Source organism: Notamacropus eugenii, chromosome 2 (genome assembly GCF_028372415.1).
Source record: "Notamacropus eugenii isolate mMacEug1 chromosome 2, mMacEug1.pri_v2, whole genome shotgun sequence".
Classification (NCBI taxonomy): Eukaryota; Metazoa; Chordata; class Mammalia; order Diprotodontia; family Macropodidae; genus Notamacropus; species Notamacropus eugenii.
This window is the reverse complement of record NC_092873.1, coordinates 35,900,136-35,926,939: the sequence shown is the minus strand read 5'-3', so window position 1 is coordinate 35,926,939 and position 26,804 is coordinate 35,900,136. Positions and strand designations below refer to the sequence as shown.

Here is a 26,804-nt window from a genome sequence, read left to right as displayed (position 1 = left end):
AGGACCCAGCCCCAGCCCCAACGTGTCCATCCTGTGGGTGACCGATGGGTGGCAGCAGCAGAGTTCATGGGGCTGAGGACAGATGTCTCTGAAGTCTTGGTATTGGGGGACCCAGCTGGGCAGGGATCCAGGTACCAGATATCAGACCACAAAGTGAAGTTCCTTCAGTTCCCTTTTCTAGGCTGAACGGGCTCTGCAGCACCCTGGAAACCTAGACCTATATGGCAGCTTTGAATTGGAGCCACGGGCTCCGTTTTCTCAATAGCTAAGAGAGGAGCCAACCTCCTGCTTCCCAGGGTCCCTGCTGTCCACAACTGCCCCAAGAGGAGAGCCCACTCTAAGAGTAGGATTTCTAAGCTATGTAGCTTTCTTTAAAGAAAAGAAAAAAGACCTGGGCGACTTTGGTTTCTTCCTCCATGAATCTCCGAATCCCTAAAGACATTTTCTAGTTTCTAGTGTTGTCCGTGTTCCTGCGCTTGCCTGCCTTTCAGTTCCCTTCCCTGAGGAATCTGATGTGGGGCCAATCTTCCTTCTTGCCAGAGCACACAATGGCTACGCTGTCCCTTCAGGGACAATATCAGGACCCAGACACTTGCTGAGATTGAAGGGTCTTCTCCTATCCAGGACTGCTCCAGATGGGAGGAACCCAACTCTGGCACCCCTGCCTCTTCCCTGTCGTGTTGGGAAGAAGCTGGTGAATAAATATGGAATGTTGCCAGGAGAGAAGGAATTGGGGATGGGAGAGGTGGGAGGGGGTAGGGGAAGCTGATGCCACTGAACATGGGGATCAAAAGCAGATTCTAATTGGTAGCTTTGCCTTAGTATGTGGTATATACACTCCTCTCTCTCTCCCCCCATTCTCATATTCTCTTCAACAGACACACATATACACATGTATATATGACCCACATACCAAGTCAAAGCCTGCCAGTACATACATACATATTTGTATGTGTATATATTATCCATATGCTTTGTAAATATCATCTATACCAGAATTTGGTACAGTGCCTAGCACATAGTAGGCACCTAATAAATATTGATTGATGTATATACCTTTATATGTAACATACATGCACATATGCACACACCATAGAATAAAACACAGGGCACCTGGGACATGTGTGTATATTATACATGGCAATGCACATGCATGACATGGTGTGTGCCTTATCTCTTTGGAGAAGAATGACCAAAAGCTTTGTCATAACCTCCACTGCTAGACCTCTAAAGTACCTACATTGATGAAATTGCAGATCTATTGAATACTGAAGTATATATACATCTGTATACACACACGTGCAGATGCTATCTGTACATGCATGAGTATCCCATGTGAGGTATGTGTGTGTATGATGGGTGTACATTGTCACAGACACACTATTGCATGTCCGTTTGCACATGTCAGTTACACAAGAAGGTGTGATTTTGTTAAGTCTTCACTGGTGGACAGAGTACCTGTATGAACGAGGTCATGGATCCTCTGAAAGTTGAGCCATACACAGAATATGTGCATTCATACATACATGCACACACATGTAACATTTGTGTGTGCTTTGACCAGATCTATACTATCATACAGGGGATTCAGTGAAGACACAGCCCTTCCCTCCACCCCCTCCCTCCCAGTGCAGATGGCACCTGATTTGCAACTCAAGAGTCTTAGAAAATGATCAAGGCCCTGAGTGGTGAAATAACTGGAAGAAAAGTAGGTGCTCTCAGGACCTTAAATCAGAGGCTGCAGAAACGTTTGGGGTTAGGGACAGTGGTGGCAGAGCAGGACGGGAGAAGGCAGAGGAAAGGCCCCTCAGTTCCCTAGGCCTTTCTCCTAAAAAACAAGTTGGCAAAGTCATGTTGATTTTTTTTTTTTTTTAGGGTTTTTCCCCTTTTTTTTTTTGAGGGGCCTTTTTTCCTTCCTTCATAGGGGGAAAGGTGATTGATCCATTGGTGGCTGGTTCTCCCCAGACAGAGACCTGGCCCGTGGGGTATGCCGCAATCTGCAGGGGTGGCCGAGGCCTCCCATGGCTCACACAAGCCCCATGGGCTTCGAACTGGAGTTCAGGTAGCCTGGGGCCACAGGGTCCAGGTCCATTAAGGCTGAGTAGAAGGTAGTGAGGTGCAGGTCACTCAGTCCACTAGGGGCGCCATTGCCCTGCAGGCCTAGCTCTCCAGTACTTCCTCCGGATCCTGCCAAGCAGTGGGATGGCAAGCAGTGGGATGGCACCGGGGATGATGTGACCAGCACTAAGGGGTCTAGGGCCAGGCCATCATCCTTCAGTTCCTCCCAGAGGCTTCCTGGAAGAAGAAATAACAAAACGATAAATTGCTTGATAAAAAAAATTCCTCACTCTGCCCTCCCTATACCCGTGAAACTGTAGCTCAGGTCCTCCAAAATGGGGAGAGGGAAAGTTCCTCATTAGGCTGTTGTCTTTACCTGCCCCAAATTTCATTTCATACCCAAATGTACTCTAGGTACTCTCTGAATCTAACCCTCAATAGCTATGTGACCACAACCTCCTGAAGCTTACTCATCAGGAAAATGGGGATAATTTTAGCATGGACCTTCCAAGGTTATCGTGAGTATCAAGTGGGCGCAGTGCTTTACAAAGGGCTGAAAGTCCTGTAGAAATCTTAGCTAAGGGTTCTAGAGGGATTTCTGCTTTGTTCCATTTGCCAAGAATCTCTCCAGCTGTTTTGGAGTAATGATTGCCTTATGGGTCACCTGCTTTGTTAATTCATTTTTGGGGGTGGGGCGGGGAGAAGGGAGTTGAGATCTGTGATTTCAAGGGCTAGTGAACTCTAGGTATGAAAACTCCTTCTAACAATGCAAATTACCAACTGGGCTATAACTTAAAACGTTAGAGAGTTACAGTACACTGAAAAGTAAGTGACTTGCCCAGGGTCACACAAGTAAGCCTGAAACAAGATTCAGGTCTTTCTTTGATGGATGAAAGTCTCAACACAGGTATTATATTATCCCCATTTTACTGCTAAGGAACAGGCTCAGCAGCTTGACCAAGGTCACATAATTGGTATCAGAGACAGAATTCAACCCTGGCTCTTTTGAATTTAACCTCTATCCATTATGTTAGAGGTGTCAAGCCCTTGACCCACTCACTGGATGCTATTTCAGACCCCTGAGTACAGTGATAATCAGATTAAAATGTAATTGGGAAATACTGAACAAAATGGACAAACATACAATAGAACATAGATGATGTGTCTTTCTAAATTAATGTGCATAGACAGAAATCCTTACATATGGTTCAGCAGCCCTCTTTTCTACTTGAGTTTGATGTCTTGGTCTAAAAGCCAAGCTGCCTCTCTTTGCCAATTAACCAGAGTGAATGACAAATTCCATCTCACTCACCCCTTAGCTTAGTTTCAGACTTTCCCCCAAGATCCTGTGAGCTCTGAGAAGACCTATAGCAATTCTCCACCAATTCAATCAGTGTGGAAATCAAGGCCCCAAGAGGCTGACCTTACTGGACATGAGATCATTTATAGTGCAGAAAAAGCTGATGAGGGTGAACCTGCAGGATTCTATCTCTGTAGCTTTTGGGAGAGTCCTGTCTATCTGTTCTGGCCCCTCCAATATAAGGGAAGCTTTTTGAAGGCTAAAACTGTCTGTTCCCACTGTTTCCTATCAAAATGGGAAGATCACAGGATCACTGAATGTCAGAGCAGGAAGGGGGCCCCTTCATTTTATAGATAAACTGAAGCCTGGGGATGGGGGTGGGAAATTGAGGTCCAGAGAGATTTGTTTAAAGGGGCAAAGTTGGGATATGAAGCCAGGTCCTCTTGATTTCAAATCCAGTTTCCAGGAATGCAGGAATCTTGTATCTCTCTTGGGCTGCCCAAGGATAGGGATCGAACCTCCTCATCGTACAGGGAGGTCCCTGAGAGCAGAGACTGAGTCTCTTAAGAAGGAGAGCTTTCCAGAAGCATCAAGCCTCAGTTGGAATTCCATCTTCCACAAGAAGTCTGTGGGCCTGGCCACTGCTGGTGCCTTCACTGTGAGGTTACCTCCCAAGTTTTAGAAAATGAATGGGCTTGGGCAGGGACTTAATGGCTGTTTTCTGAACCCTCCTGGCTTAGAGAGATTATCAATAGTAACTGTTTCTCTTTCCCTCCCAACTTGATTTACTTATTTTCTTCTTTTTCTCATTAAAGTGGCTATTCCCTGACTACTTTTTAAAGAGGCATATTCACTGAATGGGCATTACTATACTCTAAGTGAGTCCCTGTAAAGGCCTTAGCTTAAAAAGGCCAAGGTCTCCCATTGCATCCTGGGTCGTCTCCAGTCATTCTGATGAATATCTGGTCACTGGATTCAGATGGCTCAGGAGGAGAAAGTGAGACTGGTGACCCGCACGGCCCTCCCTCACTCAAAACATAGTCAAGTGCAAGTCATGTCATCATTTCTCTAATGTCATGGTCCTTTTTGAAAATGAAGGATGAACACAACAACCTCCCAATTACCCTTGTAGATATCTTGTTCCTAGATAAGGGTTTGCTTGGTGCTGCCTCCATTAGATTACAAGTTCCTTGAGGACAGGGACTATCTATTTAATCTGTCCATCTATCCATCTATCCATCTATCCATCCATCCATCCATCCATCCATCCATCCATCCATCCATCCATCCATCCATCCATCCATCTATCCATCTATCCATCTATCTATCTATCTATCTATCTATCTATCTATCTATCTATCTATCTATGTCTTTCTGTCTATCTATCTATCTAGTTCCGTGTATCCCCAGCACTTTGCATAATGTCTGCCTATAGTTAGTGCAACTGATGACCAGAACTGGGCCTTTCCATGCTATTGCCTCCCTTAACAGCCCTGAGTGACCATGTTCCCTCTTTCCTCTATATTGACCACCACCAAGGTGTGTATCCAGAGGAGAGATTCTCAAGGACCCCTTTAGCAGTCTGGTGAAGCCTACGGACTCCTGGTTTTTAAATCTATAATTGTATTTATATCTTTAGCACAGAGCCTAGCATATAATAGGTACTTAATACATGTCTGTGGATTGATTGAAGGAGGAACAGAATTATAGATCTGAGGCTGGAAGGAACCTTAGACGCCATTGCGTCTAAGCCTCTAATTTTACAGACAAGGAAACAGGACCCAGAGGAGTTAAATCTCTTGCTCAGGGTCACACAGCTATTAAGTGTCTGAGTTGAGATGTGAACCTGGGTGCTCCTGATGCTAAGTCTGGTGACTGATCCACTATCCCACATCTCTACCCTTATTGGGTTGGGTAGGATGATGATGATGATGATGATGATGATGATGATGATGATGATGATGATAAGAGGCCATGGAGAAAGGCATAACTAACTAATTTTTTTCCTACCAAGGCAAGACTCATCAGATTGGGAAAGATAGAATAAAAATGGTTCATGGGGCTTTCAAAACCAAGAAAAATGAGGAGATGGCTTTAGCTTCTCTCAGTTAGTTTTGGTCACTAGCTCTGGGCAAACTGTCTTCCACACTACTTAAAGAACTGGTGGATGTAATTCCTGAATCAAAGACAATAATCTTTTCAAAACTGTGGCCAACCCTCTCAGTTTTGCAAAAGTGGGAGGTTATGGGTACAACATATTATATAAACTGTCAGCGGATGTGCAAGGCCCCACCCTCCTAGCCTCAGAAGGCCCCAGATAAAAATGTGCTCCCCTCTGCCCCATGTACTCCTGTTGAATTTGTGCTAATTCTTCAAGATTCAGCTCCCATGACTCTCCTCCAGGGATACCTTCCCTTAGATCCCCAGCAGAAATGATCTTTGCTCCTTGGGTCCTGACATGGCACTTTCTTGGGCACTTTCTTATCTTACCATGTTTTCTTTTACAAATGGAGTTGGGCTAACTTTGAACCTGGATGATGCCATGTGGGTATTAAGCAATTAAAGAATTGCTGGGAAAGCAAAGTATAGAACAATGCTTATCTATGGGAAAACTCCCTGGACCCTGGACCTGGTTTGTTTCTTAACTATACACAATTAATTGCCTGTATTACGTATCAGCTATATCCTGCTTTAATTGTCTGGACCATAGGTATTGTTAAAAATATAATGATATAACTATCTAAATATATGTATTTATACACACACACACACACACATATATATATACACACACACATGCATATATATGTATATCTACCTGTCTATATGGATATAAATATATAAGGACCATTTATATTTTATGAAGCGCAGCCAGGTGATACAATGGATAGAATGCCATGCCTAGAGTCAAGAAGACCTGAGTTTAAATCTGGACTTAGGGTAGCGAAGTGGCACAGTAGATAGAACACTGGCCTTGGAGTCAGGAGGACCTGAGTTCAAATCCAGCCTCTGTCCCTAGCTAGCTATGTGACCCTGGGACAAGTCATTTAACCCGATTTGCCTCAGTTTCCTCATTTGTAAGATGAGCTGGAAAAGGAAATGACCAACCATTCCAGAGTCTTTGCCAAGAAAAGTCCAAATGGGGTCATGAAGAGTTGGAAGTGATTGAGCAACAATAATGTATCTTATGAATTAAGAAGTTTCTGAACGATGCGGATGTTTTTCACTCCTAATATTTCTTAACAATGAGAATGTTGCTTCCCATGCGCTCTTCTGTATCCTGTTAGCAAAACCGTGCCTTGTTGTACCAACATAGTAGCAGATCAGAATAGATGGAGTGTAGCCTTTGATTCGGGCTTTTCTAATATGAAATACATTCTGTGGAAAAAATTAGTTGAATTTATCTATACGCAAAGATATGACTTTCTGGGCATTTTTCACTTGCATTGCAAGTAAAACAATCTTTTGACTAGTGACTGTCTTGGAAATTTTCTTTCAGGCACCACAATAGTATCTTGGTTATTTGTGAGCACACATTCTGCCCCTCTTTCGTTGTTATTTGCTGTTTAGTGGTTTCTGACTCTCTCTGACCCCATTGGGTTTTCTTGGCAGAGATGCTGGAGTGGTTTGCCATTTTCTTCTCATTTTACAAATGAGGAAACTGAGGTAAACAGGGTTGAGTGACTTGCCTAGGGTCACATATTTAGTAAATGTCTGAGGTCAGATTAGAACTCAAGAAGATGAGTCTTCTGACTTCAGGCCTGGCACTCTGCACTATGGTGCCACCTAGCTGTCCCCTCTCTCCCTACTAGATCATAAACTCCTTGAGTATATATATATTTTTTTGTAAATTTCCCCCAATTCTAGTACATACCCTACACATAGTAAGTATTTTGTAAACATTTGTTAAATGATTGTGATTTGTATAGCTCCATATTACCCAGAGAACCCTTGGAAAAAAATCTCATTTGGAGATCCCTGAACCTTCTCCTCCTGTAGTAGTAGACCCTTGGCTCCCCAGTTGTGGTTTCTTTGAGGAAGGGGTAGTGCTTACCCTGGAAGTCAAAGTCAGTGAAGGAGGGATTGATGGTGTCAATATCGGTGCTGAGGTCTCCCTCTGGCATGAGGGTGTCCTGCATTGTTCTGGCTGGGGAGGGTTCTGATAATATCTTCATGCCATGGTTGGGTGGAGTGTGGGCAGGCAAGGGAGAGTCCTGAGGGGTGCCTGGCTGAACCCGGAGCTCACCATGCCCATCTGAAGGTGGGAATAGGGTTTGAGGGACCCCCGGCTGGGCCAAGGCTGGTGAGAGGTGTGGGTAGCTCTGAGGGTAGCAGGAGGGTGGGTGTCCTCCAAGTAGGCCCGTCATGGGGTTCTTGGCGTGGATGGGGCCTGGGGCCGGGTGCAGTGAGTGGAGGGGCTGGGGGACAGCAGTGGGGTTGGCTGGGTCACACAGTGCTATTGATCTGGCAGGACCTGAGCTGGTCAGCCCCTGGGGTGGGCAGGGCATGAGAGGAGATCGAAGTTTCTCACTCTTGTCACCGATGAGTGTATCTAGTTCTTCTGGAAGGGCCAACACAAAGAGAGAAACCCATTAAGCCCTGACTTAGCCACCCCCAGGTCCCATATCTGGCACCTAGCCCCCTCATCTGGTTCCTGGAATGTAGCCATCAGCTCATCACTCTGCTCCCCCAACCTTGTCCTCATCTCTTAGCTCCTATTATTATTTCCTTCACTCAGTGCCTCTTATCCTCATTTCTTAGCCTCCATTCCCATCACTTTTCTTTCATCTGTATCCTTTAGATGATTAGGTCTCTGTCATTTCTATCAATCACTCCCATCACTCAACCCCACTCCCATTAATTACCCCACAACTTTATTCCTTAGCTTCCAATCCCATCATTCAGCCTCCATTTTCACTACTCAGACTCTCCATTCCCAACAGTCATCCTCCATTCCATCACTCAGTCTTCATTTTTATAAGTCTTAGACTCTTCACCTCCACCCCTCAGTCCCCATTTTCATCACTTAGACTCTCCACCTCCACCTCTCAGTCTCCATTTTCATTACTTAGACTCTCTCTCCCTGCCTCTTAGTGTCCAACCCCACCATTCAGCCTCCATTCCACCACTCAGCCGTTCCAAGCTGTCTTCTCTCCTCACCTGGCTTGGCCATGCTCTTTCTCACAGCAATGGGGTCTTTCCTCTTCCACTTTTGCAGTTCTTCCTGCATCTTGTCGATCTTGGCTGGATTGAGGGCCCACAGGCAGCCCTTTCGGGACGAGCTGCCTGATTTGTTTTCTACCTTCTCAAAGCACTTGTTGAGGGACAGATTGTGGCGGACAGAATTCTTCCAGCCATCGGGGGCAGTCTGTTGGAGACAAGAAGAAGGGAAAGATAAGAAATCTCTGAGCATTCTTCCATCTCAAGATCCAGGCTTCCCAGCTTTACCCTCTTCTGGGGCCTTAAGGCACACCAGAGAAGTCAACATGGGGAGTCTACTCCCTCTCCTCAGCCTAACACTGAACTTCCTGGGCAAGTAGGAGCATATGGAGACAATGGACCCTAGCTGGAGCGGCTTCTGGGTGGGGAAGGGCAGTCAGTCTGCCATAGGGCTAGAGCTGGAGGGCATCTCAAAGGTCATCAACCCCCTTATTTTACGGATCAGGAAACTGAGGCCCACAGAAGTCAAATGACTTGTTCAGATTCTTAGCTAGTAAGTGGCAGAATGGAATTTGAACCCAGGACATCTGAATCCAAACTGTTTTTTTTTCTTCTTTCCAATGAAGCACACTATCTAAGAGTTTGTGTGAATGTATTTTTGTGCCCTCCCCCAATTTCTAGGAGTGGCTGAGCCACTGTGTGTGTGCGTGTGTGTGTGCCCTCCCCAAAACTGAGGCAAACAAGCAGGCTGGTGGTGCCCCTGCTAGCAGAATAAACACCCATTATGTCTTGTCATGTCACCAGAATCATAATTGGGCACATGGGGGCCTGTAAAAACCATTAGGCTGACTCAGTGTGGGGAGAGGGAGAGGTGGGTGTGTGTGTGTTGGGGGAGGGGAGGGCTCAGGGCTCCCTGGCCTCTGTTTTCTTTGCCGGGGCCCTCAGAGGAAGGGGCTGCCTTGGGAGGGTCCCCAAAGGGCAGCCTGGGAGAGAGCACCTGAGAGCTCTCCCCTAGGTATGGGCTGCCTTCCATCTCCCCCAGGCCTCTCCAGCCTGGCTCCCCGCCCCCACTTGGTCCTCCCCTCTATGCTTTTAAGCCGAAGTTTCTGCTTAATGAGGAATCACCACTCCCTCCTTGCTCCAGGGGAGAACATGAGGGCTTAATCATTCCCAATCAAAGCAAGAGTGAACCAGGCCAGCAGCCTCCTTTGCTACATGTTGCAGGTTGGCAGAGGCGCTTTGTGCAGCTTTCCTGGGCCACTTGGGGCGGGGGTGTTGGGGTGGGCTCGGCCTTGCCAGGTTCCTCACCAGCTGTAGGGAAGGATGTGAATCCTGGCTAAGTCCTTGGAGGGCTGAGCTTTTCGGAGGCAGAGGGAGAGCCCAAATGATCTCCAGAAGGCCCTGAAAGCTGAGGAGGCTCTGGAATTGTTGTTGTTGTTTTTTGGTGGTGGGAAGTAATTTAGGAAAGGGTCTGAGAACTGATCAGTGAAACTTCACCTGGAGGCAGGGGTCTGGCTGGCTGAGAGGATATTCAGAAATCCTTAGGGATAGGAGAAAAGGTTGCTGGGAAGCTGATTCACCTCCTAGGTACTTATTCTCAGCCCCTAAGATGATGGTCCCTTGCAGAATCATCAATTAGCCATGCGGAAGATGGTTAGTGTGTTAATGGGCACTGTGCCCTTTTACAGTTCCATAAACTGGTGACCAGGGGGATGTTCTCCACCCCCAGTCCCTTTGCTGTTCCTGTTTGGAGAAGGGATGGTTGGATCCAACAATTATATTGAGTGGCCTTGCTGAGTCCCTGTCACGCAGACAGACATATCCCCTGTCATTTCGGGCTCAGGGCATCCCAGATTCACTTTCTCCCCTTGCTACCCCTCCTCTCCCTCTGGGGAGAGGAAGAACATCTGGAAAACAAGTTTCTCCCAGGCTGTTCCACCCCTCCTCTCCCCCGAAGCCTCCCATGGGTGTATCCCCTCCCCAGCCTAACAGCTTTCTGAGTTATCTCACTGTTCCACCATATCCCTTTACCCCTTTCCTCCATCCCTCTAACCTATACCATTGCATCCAAAAAAATATTCCAGTTGTAGGGAACCACAGTCCACAAAAAATTTTGGGGGTAAGGATGGAATTGAGGTTAAGAGGGATACCAGGTAACTTTTGGGTGGACTTCATCTGGAACCCTTCTCTGGAATGGAGAGGTTTGATCATGGAAAAAAATACTACAAAAGAAGGTTTTTAGGCTGGGAAGATCTAAACCTGTGGCCCTGGGACCCAGAGAAGAGGCTCAGAGATAGATTTCAGGGGGGACCATGAATTTGGATAGGAAAAAAAGCTTACATCTTTATTTCCCCTAACTGCTAAGTGAAACTTATTATTTTATTTAATTATTAATTTAAAAAAATTATTCTGGAAATAAATTCATAAATAAATTCATAAGCTTCACCAGACTGCCCAAGGGGTCCATAAAATATAAAAAAGTAAAGAATCTATGAAGTAGACCAATCATGTCATGTTCTATTTCATAAAATCATGGGATCTTAAATATAGAGCTGAAAGGAACCTTATAGGTCATCTACTCATTTTATAAGTAGGAAAACTGAGTCTAGAGAGTGACTTGGTCACCCAAGTTCAGTAATGACCAGAGCCAGAATTCAAATCCAGGTCCTTTGACTCTCCCTCCACACCTCCCCTTCTAATTCTCTCTTCCTTGGCACCATGTTGTCTCATGCCATTTCGTCTAGGAACATGGAGGCCTTTCTTCCCTTGGTCAGCCATTCCTCACTCACTTTTGTTCCTGACTTCAGTCCTTCAGAAGGAATACAAAGTCCTTTGGAGAACACATGCCAGGGTATGTCCTCTACCTCACCTAGCATGAGAGCAAGCAGCAGGACTGGTGTTGAGGGCAAAGCTTGGCTTCTTGGACTAACACGTCTTCCTCTACCAGGTTACCCCTTGGTAACTGATCTGAGCATCCTTGGTCTATCCCACCTCCAGTCTACCATCTTACTTTGCCTTTGACTATCTGGACTGGGGAGAGGACAGCTGGGGAGTTGACTCTGGAGTGGAAAGAATTGGCTTCAATCCCAGCCTCCAAGGTTTACTACCTGTATGACCTTGGATAAGTCCCCTGAACCTTCTTTATCTCATTTGTAAAGTAAGAGAATGTGTCTAGATGGCTTCTGAATGGGTCTCAGTTTCTTTCTCTGTAAAATTAGAAGATTGTACTAGATGACCTCAGGAGTTCAGGCCTGTCATAGGCTGAGCATCTTAAGATTCTTCACCTCCATGGACTTCAGTTTCCTCCTTTGTAAAATGAGGGGGCTGGACTAGATGGCTTCCTAGGTCTCTTCCAGCTCCTGAGCCAGAGTCCTCTGATTTCCCCATACCCAACCTGAAAGATGTTTTTTCCCTTAAGTCAAAGGTAAACGTAGCAGAGAGTGATGTAACTGGCTAAGAACAACAACTGGAATTAAAAAAAAAAAAGCCGTCCAACCTCTTCTATTTCCAACCCTATAAAACAGGGATTACATGTCTCCTAGTAAAAATAATTAAGCCAGGAAGATGGGCTGGGAGGGGAGGGCTGGGAAAAAGAGGGGAGGAGCAGGAGGAGGCAGGATGGGAGTCAGGGTGAGGAGCTCTGGGCTTCTTGGGGGAGGTTGATGAATGTGTGGTGGTCTCGGGAGGGGGTGGTTTGCCCTATTCTCTCAGTGGTCTGGCTCCTTGAGCACCCAAGTTTGAGACTACCTCTAGGGAGTAAGTCTCTTGGAAAGATTGTGAAGGATACAGTGAGGTGCTGGGACCAGACAGATGCCCACTCATTCCTTCAACACTGCCCCTGGAACAGGCTTTTCGAGAAGAAAGGGATAGAAATAGGGTTTGTGATTTCCTTGGTATAGGGAGCTCCCAACTGGGGAAACTCAAGTGAGCACCTCCTCTTCACTTGATCATTTTTTTGTTTTTAGAGTGTTGCCTAGAGGGTTGAGATATTAAATGATTTATTTGCCCAGGGTCACACAACACTAAGTTTGAATCAGAACTGAGTATTCCTGGCTTTGAGACCAGCTGTCTGTCTACCACACCACTGAGGTATACAGTGGGGGAAGGGGAGGAAGCTCCTTGGTCCCCCAAAGAGGGGGTGGATGTATAATTCCTTATGTTCTGTAGATGATAATTTGGACTGGGTAGCTCCTGAAGAACTCTGAGAACTCTGGTATTATCTTGACAGGACTCTCCCAAAGGGTCTCACCAGGATCTACAGGTTTTTCAAAAAACTCTAGGAATTATCTGTGGTTCTTGTTTTGTTTTTTTTTTAAATTTTCAGGCCAGCTCTGCCTCCCCCTCCCCAAGTTAACAGGTGCTTAATTGAACGAGCCGGAGAAGGCAATGGCAGACCAGTCCAGTATCTTTGGCATGAAAACCCCAAATGGGGTCATCAAGAGTTGGACATGACTGACATGACTAGATAACAACAATAACAATTTGAACATTCACTTAAAAACAATGGGAAAATGAATCTGTTGTGGGAGGTAGAAATTCCAAAATGGTAGATGGAAAGATGCTGTTATAATTAAAATCATTATTATTATCTATGATTTTGGATTATCCGTGCTACACTTTCCCTTTTATCAAGGAAGGAATCAAAAGTAATCTGTACCTAAGAGAGCTAAGGCCCAAGTAGGTACTCTTGGCAGAGTGTTGTGGTTGACTTCCTAAAGAAAGGAATTTCTTCTCCCTTGTGGAACAGGAAACAGTGGAGGGAACATGAGGATGGGGGCTTTGTCCCAAAGACAGGAACTCTTTGAGTCAAGCACAAGTGGTCTGGGAAGTGGGAAGGGCACAGCTGACTCTTGGCTTATGGACAGCTTCCTAGTTCCTTGTTGAGGAGCACCAGGTCCCTGTGGGTTCTGGGGGAATGTGGAGGGGGTGGAGAGGGAAGAGAGGAACTTGGCTTGTTAGCCCACTTCTAGGATGGGTGATAGAGAGCAGCAAAGAAGCCTGAGACCCCAGCCACCTGGATGCTTTAGTGTGGTCAGGGAATGGGGATGAGAATAATCTTCTCAGGAAGAAACTAGTGAGTACTGGGACAGAGACACATGTGGCTAGAAGGTCAGAAGGTGATGTGGATTTGGGCTAGTGGGAAGGGAGACTTCCCCATCAAAGCAACTCATGGAGTTGGCCATGGCCCTAAATTCTAATCCAGTTTTTTGCCCTAACTTATGGTGTGGTTCTGGGCAAGCTTCATATCTGTTCTACTTCCTTGTCTAGAGAGAATCTTGTCCATCCCATCAGAACAAAACCTGGTTCCCCCCTCCAAAGCCCTTACGCTAACATTGGGAGCACAGTTCTCTAGGTGGCTGGTAGGGTAGGCATGATTCCTGGCTTGGAAGGGCCTCTGCAGACATTGAGTCCATGGCCCTGCCTTCAGGCAGGATTGCATCCCTGCCACCCACAAGAGATCTTTATCTCTTTCCAGAAAAGGAGATTGGTGCTACTAACCTGGCATGCCATGGCATCTTTCACAACTGTCTCCCAACCAAATTCCTTAAGCTCTTTTTTTTCCTTAAGCTCTTAACGATCTTCCCTACCAAGTTGCCAGGGTCCTATGTGTGGGGAGGGTGAAAGTTGAGAGCTGTGGGAAAATCTTTCCTTTCTTGGTGCCTCTCATCCTTTTCCTCAAAGAAGGAGCACTTCTAACCTAGATGTCCAGTCCAGTTTCACCCTTTCTGTTCTCCCCATTTCTCCATCTGGGGAGACCTGGAGCTGTCTTACCTCTCTTTGGAACAAGACCTAATAGAAGCCCCTTTGATGACATCAGAAATTTGATCATTGTCCAAGGGAGGAGGAGGAAAAAGATGGAAATGGAAGAAAAGATGTTTCCTGGCTATCTCAGTTCCTTGCTGTAGCTAGGTTGGATAACTGAGGCAGGACACTGGGTTTCCATCTTCTGGTTCAGGGGAATAAACTGCTCTTAGAGAATGAGCTCAGGGCAGTCTAGGCTTGGGAAATGTCCAAGCTAAGCAGGAACACCATTGGGCTTACCTTGAAATAAGGGAAGTGTTCAGTCATAAAATTGTAGATCTCACTGACTGGAAGGCTGCCGGTTTTACTGTTCTTGAGGGCCATGAAGATGAGGATGCTGTAGGAAGAGAGGCCTCAGTAAATCCACTGTCCCTCTCCCACTCTCCTCGAGCCCTGCCCATTGGGGAGCATGCCCACAGAATAGAAAGTTCTTGAGGGCAAGGACTGTTTCATCTTTACCTCTCTGTCCCTTGAGCTTGTTTTAACAAATAAGTCCACAAGCAATCATGAAACTCTTGCAATGTGTCAGGCTCTGTGCTAAATGCTCAGGACAGAAACAATGGCAGAAACATGGCCCCTACCCTCAAGGAACTCACATTTGAAAAGATGAGAATAACTATGAACATACAAGATATATACAGGGTAGATAGGAGACCATCTTACAGGAAAGACACCCAGAGTGCAGGGAATCAGAAGAGTAGATACTGCATTATTGTTTGACCAATAAAGAGAATTGAATTGAGTTTTGAGTCAGCATGTTAAGCTTGCATGAATGCGCTGGAGCAGGCATGGAGAACCTGCGGTCTTGAGGCCACATGTGGCCCTCTAGGTCCTCAAGTGCGGCTCTTTGACTGAACTTCACGGAACAAATCCTCTTATGAAAAGGATTTGTTCTGTAAAACTTAGACTCAGATGAAAGGCTGCACCTGAGGACTTAGAAGGCCACATGTGCCCTTGAGGACTCAGGTTACCCACCCCTGCAACTGGAGTCTGAAGACTTGGAAATCTATCTCAGTTCTGTGGCTTCCGTGGGAAGTCACAGCTTCTCTGGGCTTCATCTATCTCATCTGGAGAATAGGAAGAAATATCTCTCATGAGAATAAAATGAAAGGAGAAAATGATTTGTTAAAAAGAATGGCTGGGGCAGCTAGGTGGCACAGTGAATGGAGCACCTGCCCTAACAAAAAAACAAAACAGGTCAGGAGGACCTGAGTTCAAATCCAACCTCAGACACTTACTAGTTGTATGACCTTGGGCAAGTCACTTAACCCCAAATGCCTTGCCTTCCCCCCTCCAAAAAAGGGGCACAGCTCTCTGAGCTGTCTCCTCTCTGAGAGAGGAGCAAGAAGGATATAGGGAGAAATCTGAACAATGTAAAAATACAATCTATCAATTAAGAACTCAGTTTTTTTAAAAAATGAAGGAGGGACACTGAGCCTTTTTGGAAGCCTTTTTGAGAGATTCTTGCAGTTATTAGGAGATGATTGACCAGCTTTTGATTATCTGTACCAATGGTAGAGTGCCAGGGCATGAATAGATCATCTCAAGCAAGGCCAAAACAATTTTTCTTTTAGAGAGCCTTCCGTGATCCTTGGGCATCAGTTAGCCTTCCTAATTCCATCTGGCTTAGGCTGTTATTAGTAAAAGCAGTAATAATAGCTTGCATTTTTATAACGCTTTACAATTTACTAACTATCCTGTGAGATAAGTAGAGTAAGTATTATTATTATCATCGTCTGAACTTGGCAGAGGAAGAAACTGAAACCCAGAGAGGGGGAGTAAATCGCCCAAGGTCAAGGTTAAGTGGCAAAACTGGAATCTGACCCTAAGTCTCCTGGGCTTCTTTCCATCATACCACCTCCCCACTACATTAAGGAAGAGTTGAGTCCAGGTTGACTGATAGAGGGAAGAAAGTGTCAGAAATGTAGTGGGTATTAAGAGAACCAGTGTGCACTGTTCCCTTCATTGTCTCTGCCCATCAGCCACCAAAGCCAGAGCCTGTAACCACAAGGTGAAGCATCAGTTAATGCCTGTAGTGTGGGGACTGCAAAAAGTCAGAAACCCTCTGGGACTAACGCCCACAGGGCCCAGTCAATGTTGTAGATGGGACTTTTGGTCAATTTCAGGTTGGATTAGGTAATGGGGTTCTGAAGTCCTTTCTAACTCTGAGAATCAGTGAAATCAGACCCTACTTCTCTCCAACAATGTCCTTCTAGGCAGTTGTATATCATCTGAGTACTGGAACCAGTGCTGGAGGTGAGAGGTTATAGTAAGAGGGGTGAGGGGTAGAACTCCCCTTATAGTTTCTTACATGGTGTTAGAGTAGAAAGGGAGTTTGGTCATAGATTTGACCAATGGGTCATCGAGGTCAACCCCACATTTTACAGATGATGACCCAAGGTCTGGCTAGGTTTGGTCATTCAGTGAAGGGCACACAAGTACTTAAATAGCAGTCTGATTCTAAATTCCATACTTTCTACTATCCTGCAGTACCTCCTCTAGGTCCAAGCCCTGGTTTTACAGAGTAGGAAAGTGGAAACTATTGAGGGGAAGTAACTTGTCTGGCTTCCCAAGCAAGTCTGTGGCAGAATGGTCACTAGAATGCAGGGATGGAAGTGATCTTTAGAGGCCCAGACAGCCCCCAGGTTTACTGAAAGGGAAGATGAGGCTCAGATTTTTAAAATGGATGGCTCAAGGTCACACTAGTTGTTAAGGGTCAAAATCAATGAGTGAGGGTAGGGAGATGAGAAGAGCCGCAGTAATTGGGGGAGGGGGGATTGGGAGGGAAGGTGCTTTGCCTGGGCCAGACAGAAGTCAGGGTGTAGTTACCTGTACGAATAGATAGGTTTGGGGAACAGTGGCTGCTGAGACTCCACGCTGGCTTGAGGGGCGATCCTCTGGTAGGCATAATGTGGGGATGGGACGTAGGTCATAGGATAATTGCCATTGCCAGGGGAGTACTGTAGAGAGAAAGGAAATCAGCATAGCGGGGTTTGTGGTGAGTTTGAGCCTCTCCATCAAGATACAGGACCTTCCCCTTGATTCCTCCTAATATAGAGACACATCCCTAGAAGCCCTTTAGCCTGCTGCCTAATGAAAATTCAGGCAGGAACTGAAATTTATAGAGGATAGCAACGTCAGAAAAGTAGGATGGTATAGTGAATTGGACTTGACGTCGGGAAGACCTGGGGTCAAATTCCACCTCAGACACATTATCTGTGTGATATGACTCTGGGCAAGTCATTTAACCATCCGTGCCTTAGTTTCTCCATTTATAAAATTAGGAGGTTGCACTCTAAGGGACTTTCTAGCTCTAAATCTATGATCCTGTGATCCAGAATGGGGGGTATATGTGTGGGGATCCCTCATATCGTTGTTAGTTGATTCACTGCCCTCCGCGTTTGCTTTCGCTAACTTGATGTCCTCTAATCATAAGATGGCTAAGTTTTACAGGGAGTGAATGAGATCATAGCATTAGAGCTAGAAGAGGCCTTAGAGTCCTTTGAACCCAAACTCCTCATTCTATAGATGAGGAAAATGAGGCTCAGATGGGGTGGGGGGTGGGCAGAGAGAGAGAAGTGATTTTCCCAAGGCCACATAAGGTAGAGTTTTAACTCAGGGTCTCTGACTCCAAATCCAACACTCTTCTGTTCCACTTGGGATAGAGATTGACTTTCTACCTTTGGGCATCTTGGGATCCAGTTCTGGGTCCCCAGCTGGCTCACATTCCCCTTCTCCCTACAGTTGATCTGGCCCCACATGTTCCTTGGTAATTACAAGTACAACTAGGACATGGTCTACCCTTGGACCATGGGTGACATGGAGCACCCCAGGAACTTCTGCGTCTCTATTGGGTAGGTCACCCAATTTCCCTCCTTGCTCCTCAGTGCTCTGGGCCCTTGCCCACACCTGTCTGGCTATGGGGGAGGCCAGTAGCCCCTGAAATGCGGCTATCACCATTAGCAGTGGCAGGGCCCAAGCATTCAGCAGTTTCTTAGTTCTTTTATGAGTTTCAGTGGCTCCTTGGAAGGGCAGAAGGTGGTGGCAGGGATGGGGTGGGGTTGTAGGGGGCTGGTTTTATGCAGCGTGCAAGGGCTGTGAAGTGTCAGGGACGGGCATTTTACGGGGGGGTGGGAGACTTCACCTCCCCAAGGTGCTCCTTGTCTCTCAAGCTTTTCAGGTCACCTGGAAGGAACTTAAGGCTGAGTCACCCTCTACCCCAGGCCCCATAAAGCCCAGGGAGGGGCCATCTGGTTCAGGAGTTGGAATCAAAGCAGGCACTGGACTTTCTGAGGCATCTGATAGATGCCCAATTAGAATAGCACCTGGCTATTGCTGAATCCTTGTTAGGGACATAGGACTTAGTCTCTGAAGCTCCCCTATGTCACAATCTCCCCTTGCCCCCAAAAGGCTGCTTAGCAGCTGTCTGTCTCCTATGCCCTCCTTTCTGTAGCCAGACCAGATGCTATCCAAGTTCTCTTTCTAGCTTGAACATTCTGGTCTGATATTTCTCTCAGTGCCTTTTTCTCCTGTTTGGGGAGCATTCTACTTGTCTACACCTGGCACTGCTGCTTTCACTGCAAACGGGGCAAATACTGGGGAATGAAACCTGCTCTTCAGGCAAGTCTTGTCCTAGTGCCAGGATGCAGGTGGATGGAGATGGGTGCAGGGCACATCACTTGCTCTGTCTTGCCCGGCTACTCCCGAGAAGCGTTTGAGCTCCTCCAATGTGGGGATTTTTAAAAACTTTTTCTACATCCAACCGATGCCAGTGTGGGGTAATCACTTGGCATCCCAGGCATCAGGGGTGGAGCTTGAGACTGGTGGGGAAAGGGGGGAGGATGGAGGATGGAACAAGGGGGAAAACTGGGAAAGGAGGATGGATCAGAAGGGGCTGGAGCGAGGAAGGAAGAAAGCTTAGGTTTCATAGATTTGGAGTTGCAAGGAGCCATAGAGACCATATAGTCCAATCTTTTTATTTTCTAGACCAGGAAACTGGAGACCAAGGCAGTTAGTTGACATGGCCCAGGTTGCACAGGTGGTAATGATCAGAAGGGCCTCTCTCATACAATATCAGAGCTGGAAAGAACACTAGCGATTATCTCACCACAGCTCCTCATTTTAAAGAGGAGAAATAAGACCCAGAGAGAACTGACTTACTCAAGGTAGCACTGTGAATAAGTGACATATTTAGGATAAGAACACAAGTATTGACCACACTAGTATAGAGTGTTCTTTTCATCATGTTGTATGGCCTCCCTTACTTCTTCACACTCTCCTCATCTCTTCTCATCTTACTGTCCTCTGACCCTTAATTTTAGGTACCTTTTATCATCATCTCTGTCTCTGATTAGGCGAAGAACTCTCCTGTCTATATTTGTGAAAGGTAACTCCTTCTCTTTTCATCTGATTTGTTTACATGATCAGGTATAAATTGGTAGCCCACTGTGGTATATGGTGTGAGATGTTGGTCTAAACCCAATTTCTGCCTGAATGCTTTTGTTTTCTCAGCAGTTTTTGTTAAAAAGGGATACAGTTGGTTCCTTTGAATTTATTGAACACTAAGCTACTATGGTGAATGGCTCCTGGATCTTTCTGTTTCTCCCTCTCCTTCCCCAACATTCTCCATGGATTATTCCATTTCTATCTTTTCCCCTCCTGGAATGCATACTCCAATTCCTAGTGTTGGTTTGGCTTCTCTTGAGGTTGAGACTACCAACCCCTAACTGGGATTTCATAATTGGAGCAGAACCCCCACCCCCCAAGGGGGTTAAAATTCCCTCTCCCAAATGTCCAAGTGAGCCTTACATGTGCCTGGGGGCCTACATGTGAGGTTGAACTTCTGAGGGTTTGGTCAGTAGCTGCTTCCTTTGTTGCCCTGAGAAAGGGCCAACAGGACCAACTTCTTCCTGTAATATGCCCAGGGCCATGTACTCCCTCGCCTCCTGGAAAGCTCTTCTACTCTCCCTGGAGCATCTCAGGAGGGCAAAACTCCTGACTAGTCCATACATTGAGATTCAGTGTCTATACTGTCTCCTAGTCCGCAATGAGATCCCTCTGCTCTTTTATACCTACCCTTTATACCTACCTGGTGGAAGGGCTGTGAAGGGCAGTACATGTGCTGTGGCTGGTAACAGTACAGTCCAGGTGGGCCCTCCATAGGGGGTGGCTTGAGTTTGACCTCTGACCCATGCTGGAAGAAGAAATAGAAAGGTACTTGGTACAATGTGAATTAGTGAACAGGGCACCAAGCTTGAAATGAGAAAGACCTGGGTTCAAATCCTGCCTCAGATATTTATTATTTGTGTAACTCTGGATAAGTCTTTAATCTCTCTGAGACTTTGTTTCCTCATCTGTAAAACATGGCAGCTGGACTCAATGATTTCTAAAGCCTCTTCTAACTTGAAATCTCTGATCCTGTATAATGGGTCCATCTCCATCCTCAGGAGCACCTGAAGAAGGTTCCATGTCCAAGGACCAGTGCTTTACCCCAAACCAAACTCAGTCAAGTCCTCTTTCTCCCATGGTTTTTCCCTTGCTCTCACCTTTTTTCTCCTCCTCTGACTGGCAGAGAAATGAGGGAAGATGAGAATGGAGTTGAAACAGCCTTTGGGAGTCACATAACCAAAGGACATCACAGTGGTTATGTACAATCCTTTCCATTAACATGGAGGCCCAGGGAAGGAGAGTAGCTGGCCCATGGTCACACAGCTATGGGAGACAATGTGACTCCTAGTCCTGGGCTCTCTCTCATCATGAAGTCTTCCCTATGGCCCTACTGCTCATTGAGGTGATAGAATCATGGGCACTGATACCCCCAAATGAATTGACTTGGTGAGGGCCACAACATCTATGAGGAAGGGCCAAAGGACAACAGCCCAACACTCAGCTGCCATTTCTTAGAACCCAAAGGGGAACTGGATTCAGAAAGCTCCCATTCCAGCTCCCTAGTGAGAAAGATGCAGGGCACCCCCAGCTCCCAAAATCCAAATCTCTAGAGAGCAGGACCCTACAGTCCAGTTAGACTGGATACTCTCTCCAGGATTCCAACAGGAAAGCTGTGAGTTGCTTAGAAATGTTGACAATGCTGCATTTGGAGAATCTGAGTTCCAAACCTGATTCTGACATGTCTTCACTGCGTGACAACGGGCAACTGCTTAAACTTTGAGCCTCAATTTCTTTATCCATGTCAGGGAGACCATACTAGCTGCAGGACCTACTGTGAGGCACATTGCCAGGTTACTATGAGGCTGAAACAAGAGAAGGGGTATGTGTACCTAAAGTGCTTTGCATACTTTAAAGAACCATATAAGTGACAATTATTATTTTGGTGGATGGGAGGGAATTAAATGCATGATTTAATTGGCCAAAGGAATTCCCTCTACCAAAACAGACTGGTGCTTTCTTAACAACTTACTTCCCAGAGAGTTACCTAGAATACTGAGAACTGAAGTGATTTATCTAGGTGCCAATAGGTGGCAGGGTCAGGATCTGAACCTGGGTCTTCTTCACTCTGAGACTGGCTTTCTGTGGATTAGGCCAGGCTGACTTTCCCATGATTGTTATATAGGAAAAGACACATTCACTTAAATGGGAAGAAGGGTCAATCCAACATTAGCTTTCCTCCCCTTTCCCTCATCCCTCATTAACTTCCCCACCTCATGGACCATCTCAGGAAAGCTGAAACAGCCATGACCAAATTGTTCTATGACGTCTGCCTTGCTTGTCCTCTTCAAATCCAATGGAAGCACCACCTCCTCCATGAAGCCCTCTCAGTGCTTCTTCCTTTAACGCTATGAATAGCCCTTGGATCCCTAATCTGGCCCTTAGCTCCAACTACCTTCATCATTATTATTGTTAAATTTTTATTAACTAATCAGATTATTGATCAATTATTAATATTATTATTTAGTAGTATTGTTGCCTATTACTTCCTTGAGGGCAGAATCCATGTCCTGTTCATCTTTTCTGATCCTATAGTGTACAGAACATAGCAGGTAGGAGGTCAATGAATGTACCTGGGTGATGATCACAAGCTGAAATGGAGAGCTAGCATAAGATGATGGAAAGAGTTCTGGCTCTGGAGTCAGGGATTATGGGTTCAAATCCTGCCTATGATACTTATTACCTAAGTGTCCTTGGGTGAGTGACATAATAATATGAGCTAGCATTTATACAATATACCATTGCAACTCTGGTAGGTAAGTGTTATTATTATGACGTTACAGATAGGGAAACTGAGGCCAACAAGAGTAGCCCAAGGTTGCACAGTAAGTGTCTGAGGACAGATCTGAACTCAAGTCATCCTCACTCTAGGCCCACTGTGCCACCAACTAGTTTAACCAAGTTTAGACTCCTTGATCTTGATATTCTTATGAGGGTATCTGAGGTGCCTTAATAAGAGAACTGAATCACAGACCATCAGAGATGGAAGTGGTATTTGAGATGTGTGGCACAGTGAAAAGGGAACTAGATTTGGTATCAGAGAACCTGGGTTTGAATCCTGCCTGTGTGTGACCTTGGGCAAGTCCCTTTATCTCCCTGGGACTCAGTTTCCTCCACTATAAAAATGAGGAGGCTAGCTTAGATGACCTTTGAGATCTCTTATAACCCTAGAGCTATGTTCTTATGAACTTAGGCAGGTGACCTTGGGCAAGGTCATTCAGTAAGGCTGCAAGGAGTGAATGCCTTGGAATACAGTTTACTGTTGTTCCTGTCTTTGATAGATAGGAGTGGGATGGGTTGGAGGCCAGGAAGATTTCTCTGGGGAACTTCAGTGGTCTGGGGTGGCTCAGGAGAAATCCTGCCTAGAGACAGGAGGATGGACAAGTTGACCTCCTGAGTTGTCTTTCCTGGGAGGTCTGAGCAGGAAGCCAAAGGGAGTGGCTCAACTCAGCCCCCAATTGTATGTTTTCTTGTATAATTGCTTTGGATGATGGGATAAAAAGAACCTTGGATTGGAATCTAGAGGGAATTTTAGATCTTAGAAGTCTAGAAGCAACATTAGGAAACATCTAGTCAATTTCCTCATTTGCCAGATAAGAAAATTATGGCCCATAGGACCTGGGTTTGAATCCCAACTCTACTTACTACTTTGGATAAGTCAATTCCCTTCTCAGAGACCTTTGTTCCATCCATAAAACTAAGGACTATATGATCCCGAAACCCTTTATCTTGCTAGAACTTATACCCATCAATATGTCTACAGATTGGTGAACTCCTTGAGGTAGTTGCTTCCTCCATCAATGATGATTTTGATCCATCAAATAACAAAAACAAATCAATGTGGATAACCTAAAAATGACTTCTTCTGTGCTTGTGGAATGTTTTTGTACTGACATTTGCATATGGGTGTGTCAGATATGCTGGAGAATCATGACACTTCAAACAAAAAATAATGAAACCACACCATAGAGACCTGACTCAAGAGTAGCTGGGAAGCTGCCCAGCTTCTCTGCCCTGCCAGCCCCCACCTTTCTTCCCCATCCTCCTCGATGCTCTGCTGGGAGCCCCAAGTGAGCTCCAAAACAGAGCTACCTCCTTCCTAGCTCACCCTTGTCCTGGGTGGTGTGGTGGGGGTGATAGTGGATGGGAGAGGGAGCCCAGAGACATTCAGTTGGGCTGCTGCTTGGGGATGAGGTAGAGGGCAAGGGAAAGGGGTAGGGCCTAGGCGGCCTCTCGCTTACCATCATTTGAGGGCTGTGCTCCTGACTTGGGTAGTGGGGACCGTTGCACCAGGCAGCTGCCTCCGCCGAGAAGTTGGGGGCAAATGGTTCCGTGTCCCCGGCGCTGGCCACATCCTCAAAAGTCTCCATGCACCCCGGGCTCTTGAAGGAGTGACTGTCCAGACTGAGGGCTGGATGGGCTTCGAGAAAAACATCCTCGTTGAATTGCCGCTTGTAAGGGTGAAAGGGGACTCGGCTGCCTTTGAGGAAACGTCCTGGGCTCCCTGCCACCGGCCCATCCTCATAACCAAAGCCCGGGTACTTCTCCGTCTGGGAGAGCCGAAATGTCGTCTGGCCAGGTCCGGCGGGGAAGTGAGTCTGGAGCTGCTCCGGGCACGGGGAGGAAGGGCTGGGGCTGTGGGAGGAGAGGGAGGCATCTGGCTCTGGCTGGACATCGCCTGGGTAGGGTGGGCAGCTGAAACCAGGGTTCTCCTGGAAGAGGAAGGAGAGGATGAAGGTGCCTGCTGGCTCTGGAGGCCATCCTGGAGAGGGCAGAGGCCATTGAGGACACAGAAGAAGGGGCTGCTCTGGGGCAGCTAGGGGACACCTGCTGTCTACTTTTCTGAAGCCTCTGCTCTCCGATACAGTGTGCTAGAAGTACACCTGAGATTAGCATTCAGGAGACCTACTGTATGCTAGTCCTGAACCTGCCGCTGACTCTCTGTACCTCTGCAGATGACATTGAAGGTCCCTTCCAGGTCTGACATTCTGTGATCTGTAATTACGTGACAATTGTTGACGTTTGCATACGGCTTTTTGCTAGGCTAAGTGCTGCCCAGATGGTCACCTCCGATATTCATGAAATAACTGATCATCATCACAGAAGAGACCCCCTGAGGCCATTGAGTTCAACCCTCTCATTTTACAGATGAGAAAACTGAGGTTAGGATAAGTGACTTAGAAATAATAGCTCTAGAGATGGAAGAGGTGATTGAATCCAACCCTCTCACTTTACAGATGAGGAAACTGAGGCTAAGTGACTTTTAGAGTCAGATCTGGAAGAGATCTCAGGGTCCAATCCCTTCATTTTACTCAGAAAATCTCTCAGACCTAGAGAGAGGAAAGGACTCAGCCCAAGGTCACATAGATAACAAGAGCTGGGATTTGAACTCAGGCTGATTCTGGATTTGGAGCTCTTCCCAAATTTCCACTGAGTGGCCCAAGTACTTACACTTTGTGGGGGTGGGGAACCCGTGGCCCTTCGGGTCTGCATGAGGTCGTCTCGATGCTCTCCCTCGAGGCTTTCCGGGGGGCTCAGTGGGATCTCAGATGGTTGTTGGAGCAGAGACACCATCACCCGATCCTGGCTTCAGAGAAAGTCGGCTGCAATGAGACCCCAGCGTCCCGACCCCACTGGTAACTATGAGCCTAGGAGCTCTCACCGCCTTCATCCCTGCCCCCCACTCATGTCCCTGTGATGGCTGGAGGTCTTCTCCTAAGACATGGTTCTGGAGCACTTTCCTGGGACCTCCCTGATAGCCCAGATTCAAAGCTCAGCTCTAGCACTCTCTTCTACTGAGACCTTTTTTTTTTCTAATCTCCCCAACCAATAGTCTCCTCCTCCAAATTGTCTGGTATTTTTGTATCTGTCTTGTGTTTATTTGGCATATACTTATATGTGTATATTGTGTCTGCTTTGAAAGGATGTCAGCTCCCTGAGGGTAGAGAGTGTTTCTCCTCAGCACCCAGCCCAGTGCCTGCCATAACGTCAGAAAGAAATACTGGTCAAATTTCCTGCTGTAGTAGGGAAAAATGCTTGTTCATTGGTTGGTTGAAATGTGACTTGTTACTGTCACCATAATCCCTGCCTAAAACCCTTCCCCCCATAACTGGAGTATGGAGGATGAGACAGAAGAGGGGGGAAAATAAATTCCTTGAGGGGACATGTACACTTTTCTTTGAACCCACCTCCCCCTGCCTGCCCCCAATGTCTAGGCACAGGGCCTGACACATCGTAAAATAACAATTGGTAGTATAATGACAGATGAACCTGTGCATTTCCCTTATCAGCCTGAAAGTTGTTAGAGCCAGAGATTGCATCTAGCACTTCTTTCTATTCTCGATTAACATGTGACACATAGGTCAAGATGCTTAAGAAAAATCTGTTGAACTACAACAAATAAATACCCTCAGTTTTCCTGTCTGTAAAATGGGAGTTGTTGTTGGCTTGAAAAATTCCTTTCTTCTCTAAAATCTTTCTGATCTCATGATCCTCTGAACCCTCATATAGGCCACAGGTATGGAGAAGAATCATTGAGTGAAAGAAACAGGAAGAGGATAAGGGAAAGACCTGCATTATCTTGCTGCGGTAATCCATTCAGAAAAAGCACCGACTTCATGTCGGGACTCCTGGGCTCTCATCCTAGCTTTACTGGCCACAAGCTGATTAATCTTGGGCAGGTCTCTTCTTCCCTGGGCCTCAATTTCCTCTTACGTAAAATGATAGGGTTAGATGAGATGACCTCTGAGGTTCCTTTTAGCTTGAAGACCATAGTTTGGTGGATCTAACATAAGTCACCAGCCTTCCTAGCACTATGAGGCCAAGAATCCAGGCTGGATTAGTGTGTGTGTGTGTGTGTGTGTGTGTGTGTGTGTGTGTGTGTGTGTGTGTGTGTGTGCTGTATGTGTGTGGGTACTGGACAGGGTTAAAGAACTATCCTTAATGCCAATTAATCCTGTTTAAGAACAGAGAATTAGGGCAATCCTCCTGAGGTCCTCACTTTGGGGAATGCAGAAAAGGCCTCCAGGCTGTAGATGTT

At 46.3% G+C, this 26,804-nt stretch overlaps 1 protein-coding gene across 2 annotated transcripts; it reads right to left on the bottom strand.

Moving 5' to 3' along the window:
- Positions 1-355: 355 nt before the first annotated feature.
- FOXN1 (forkhead box N1) lies at positions 356-26,804 on the bottom strand. 2 transcript variants are annotated; one of them, XM_072639772.1, is made up of 9 exons: positions 25,217-26,804; positions 24,007-24,477; positions 20,409-20,513; positions 17,150-17,280; positions 14,561-14,657; positions 8,519-8,726; positions 7,833-7,919; positions 7,413-7,613; positions 356-2,295 (listed from the first exon to the last, which is right to left on the bottom strand). In XM_072639772.1, exons 1-9 carry the CDS (start codon positions 25,337-25,339, stop codon positions 2,027-2,029), a joined length of 1,692 nt encoding a protein of 563 aa, XP_072495873.1. In that variant the 5' UTR covers positions 25,340-26,804; the 3' UTR covers positions 356-2,026. The 2 variants fall into 2 exon arrangements, with proteins under 2 accessions (XP_072495873.1, XP_072495872.1); XM_072639771.1 differs by having other exon boundaries at positions 7,413-7,919; positions 25,217-26,792.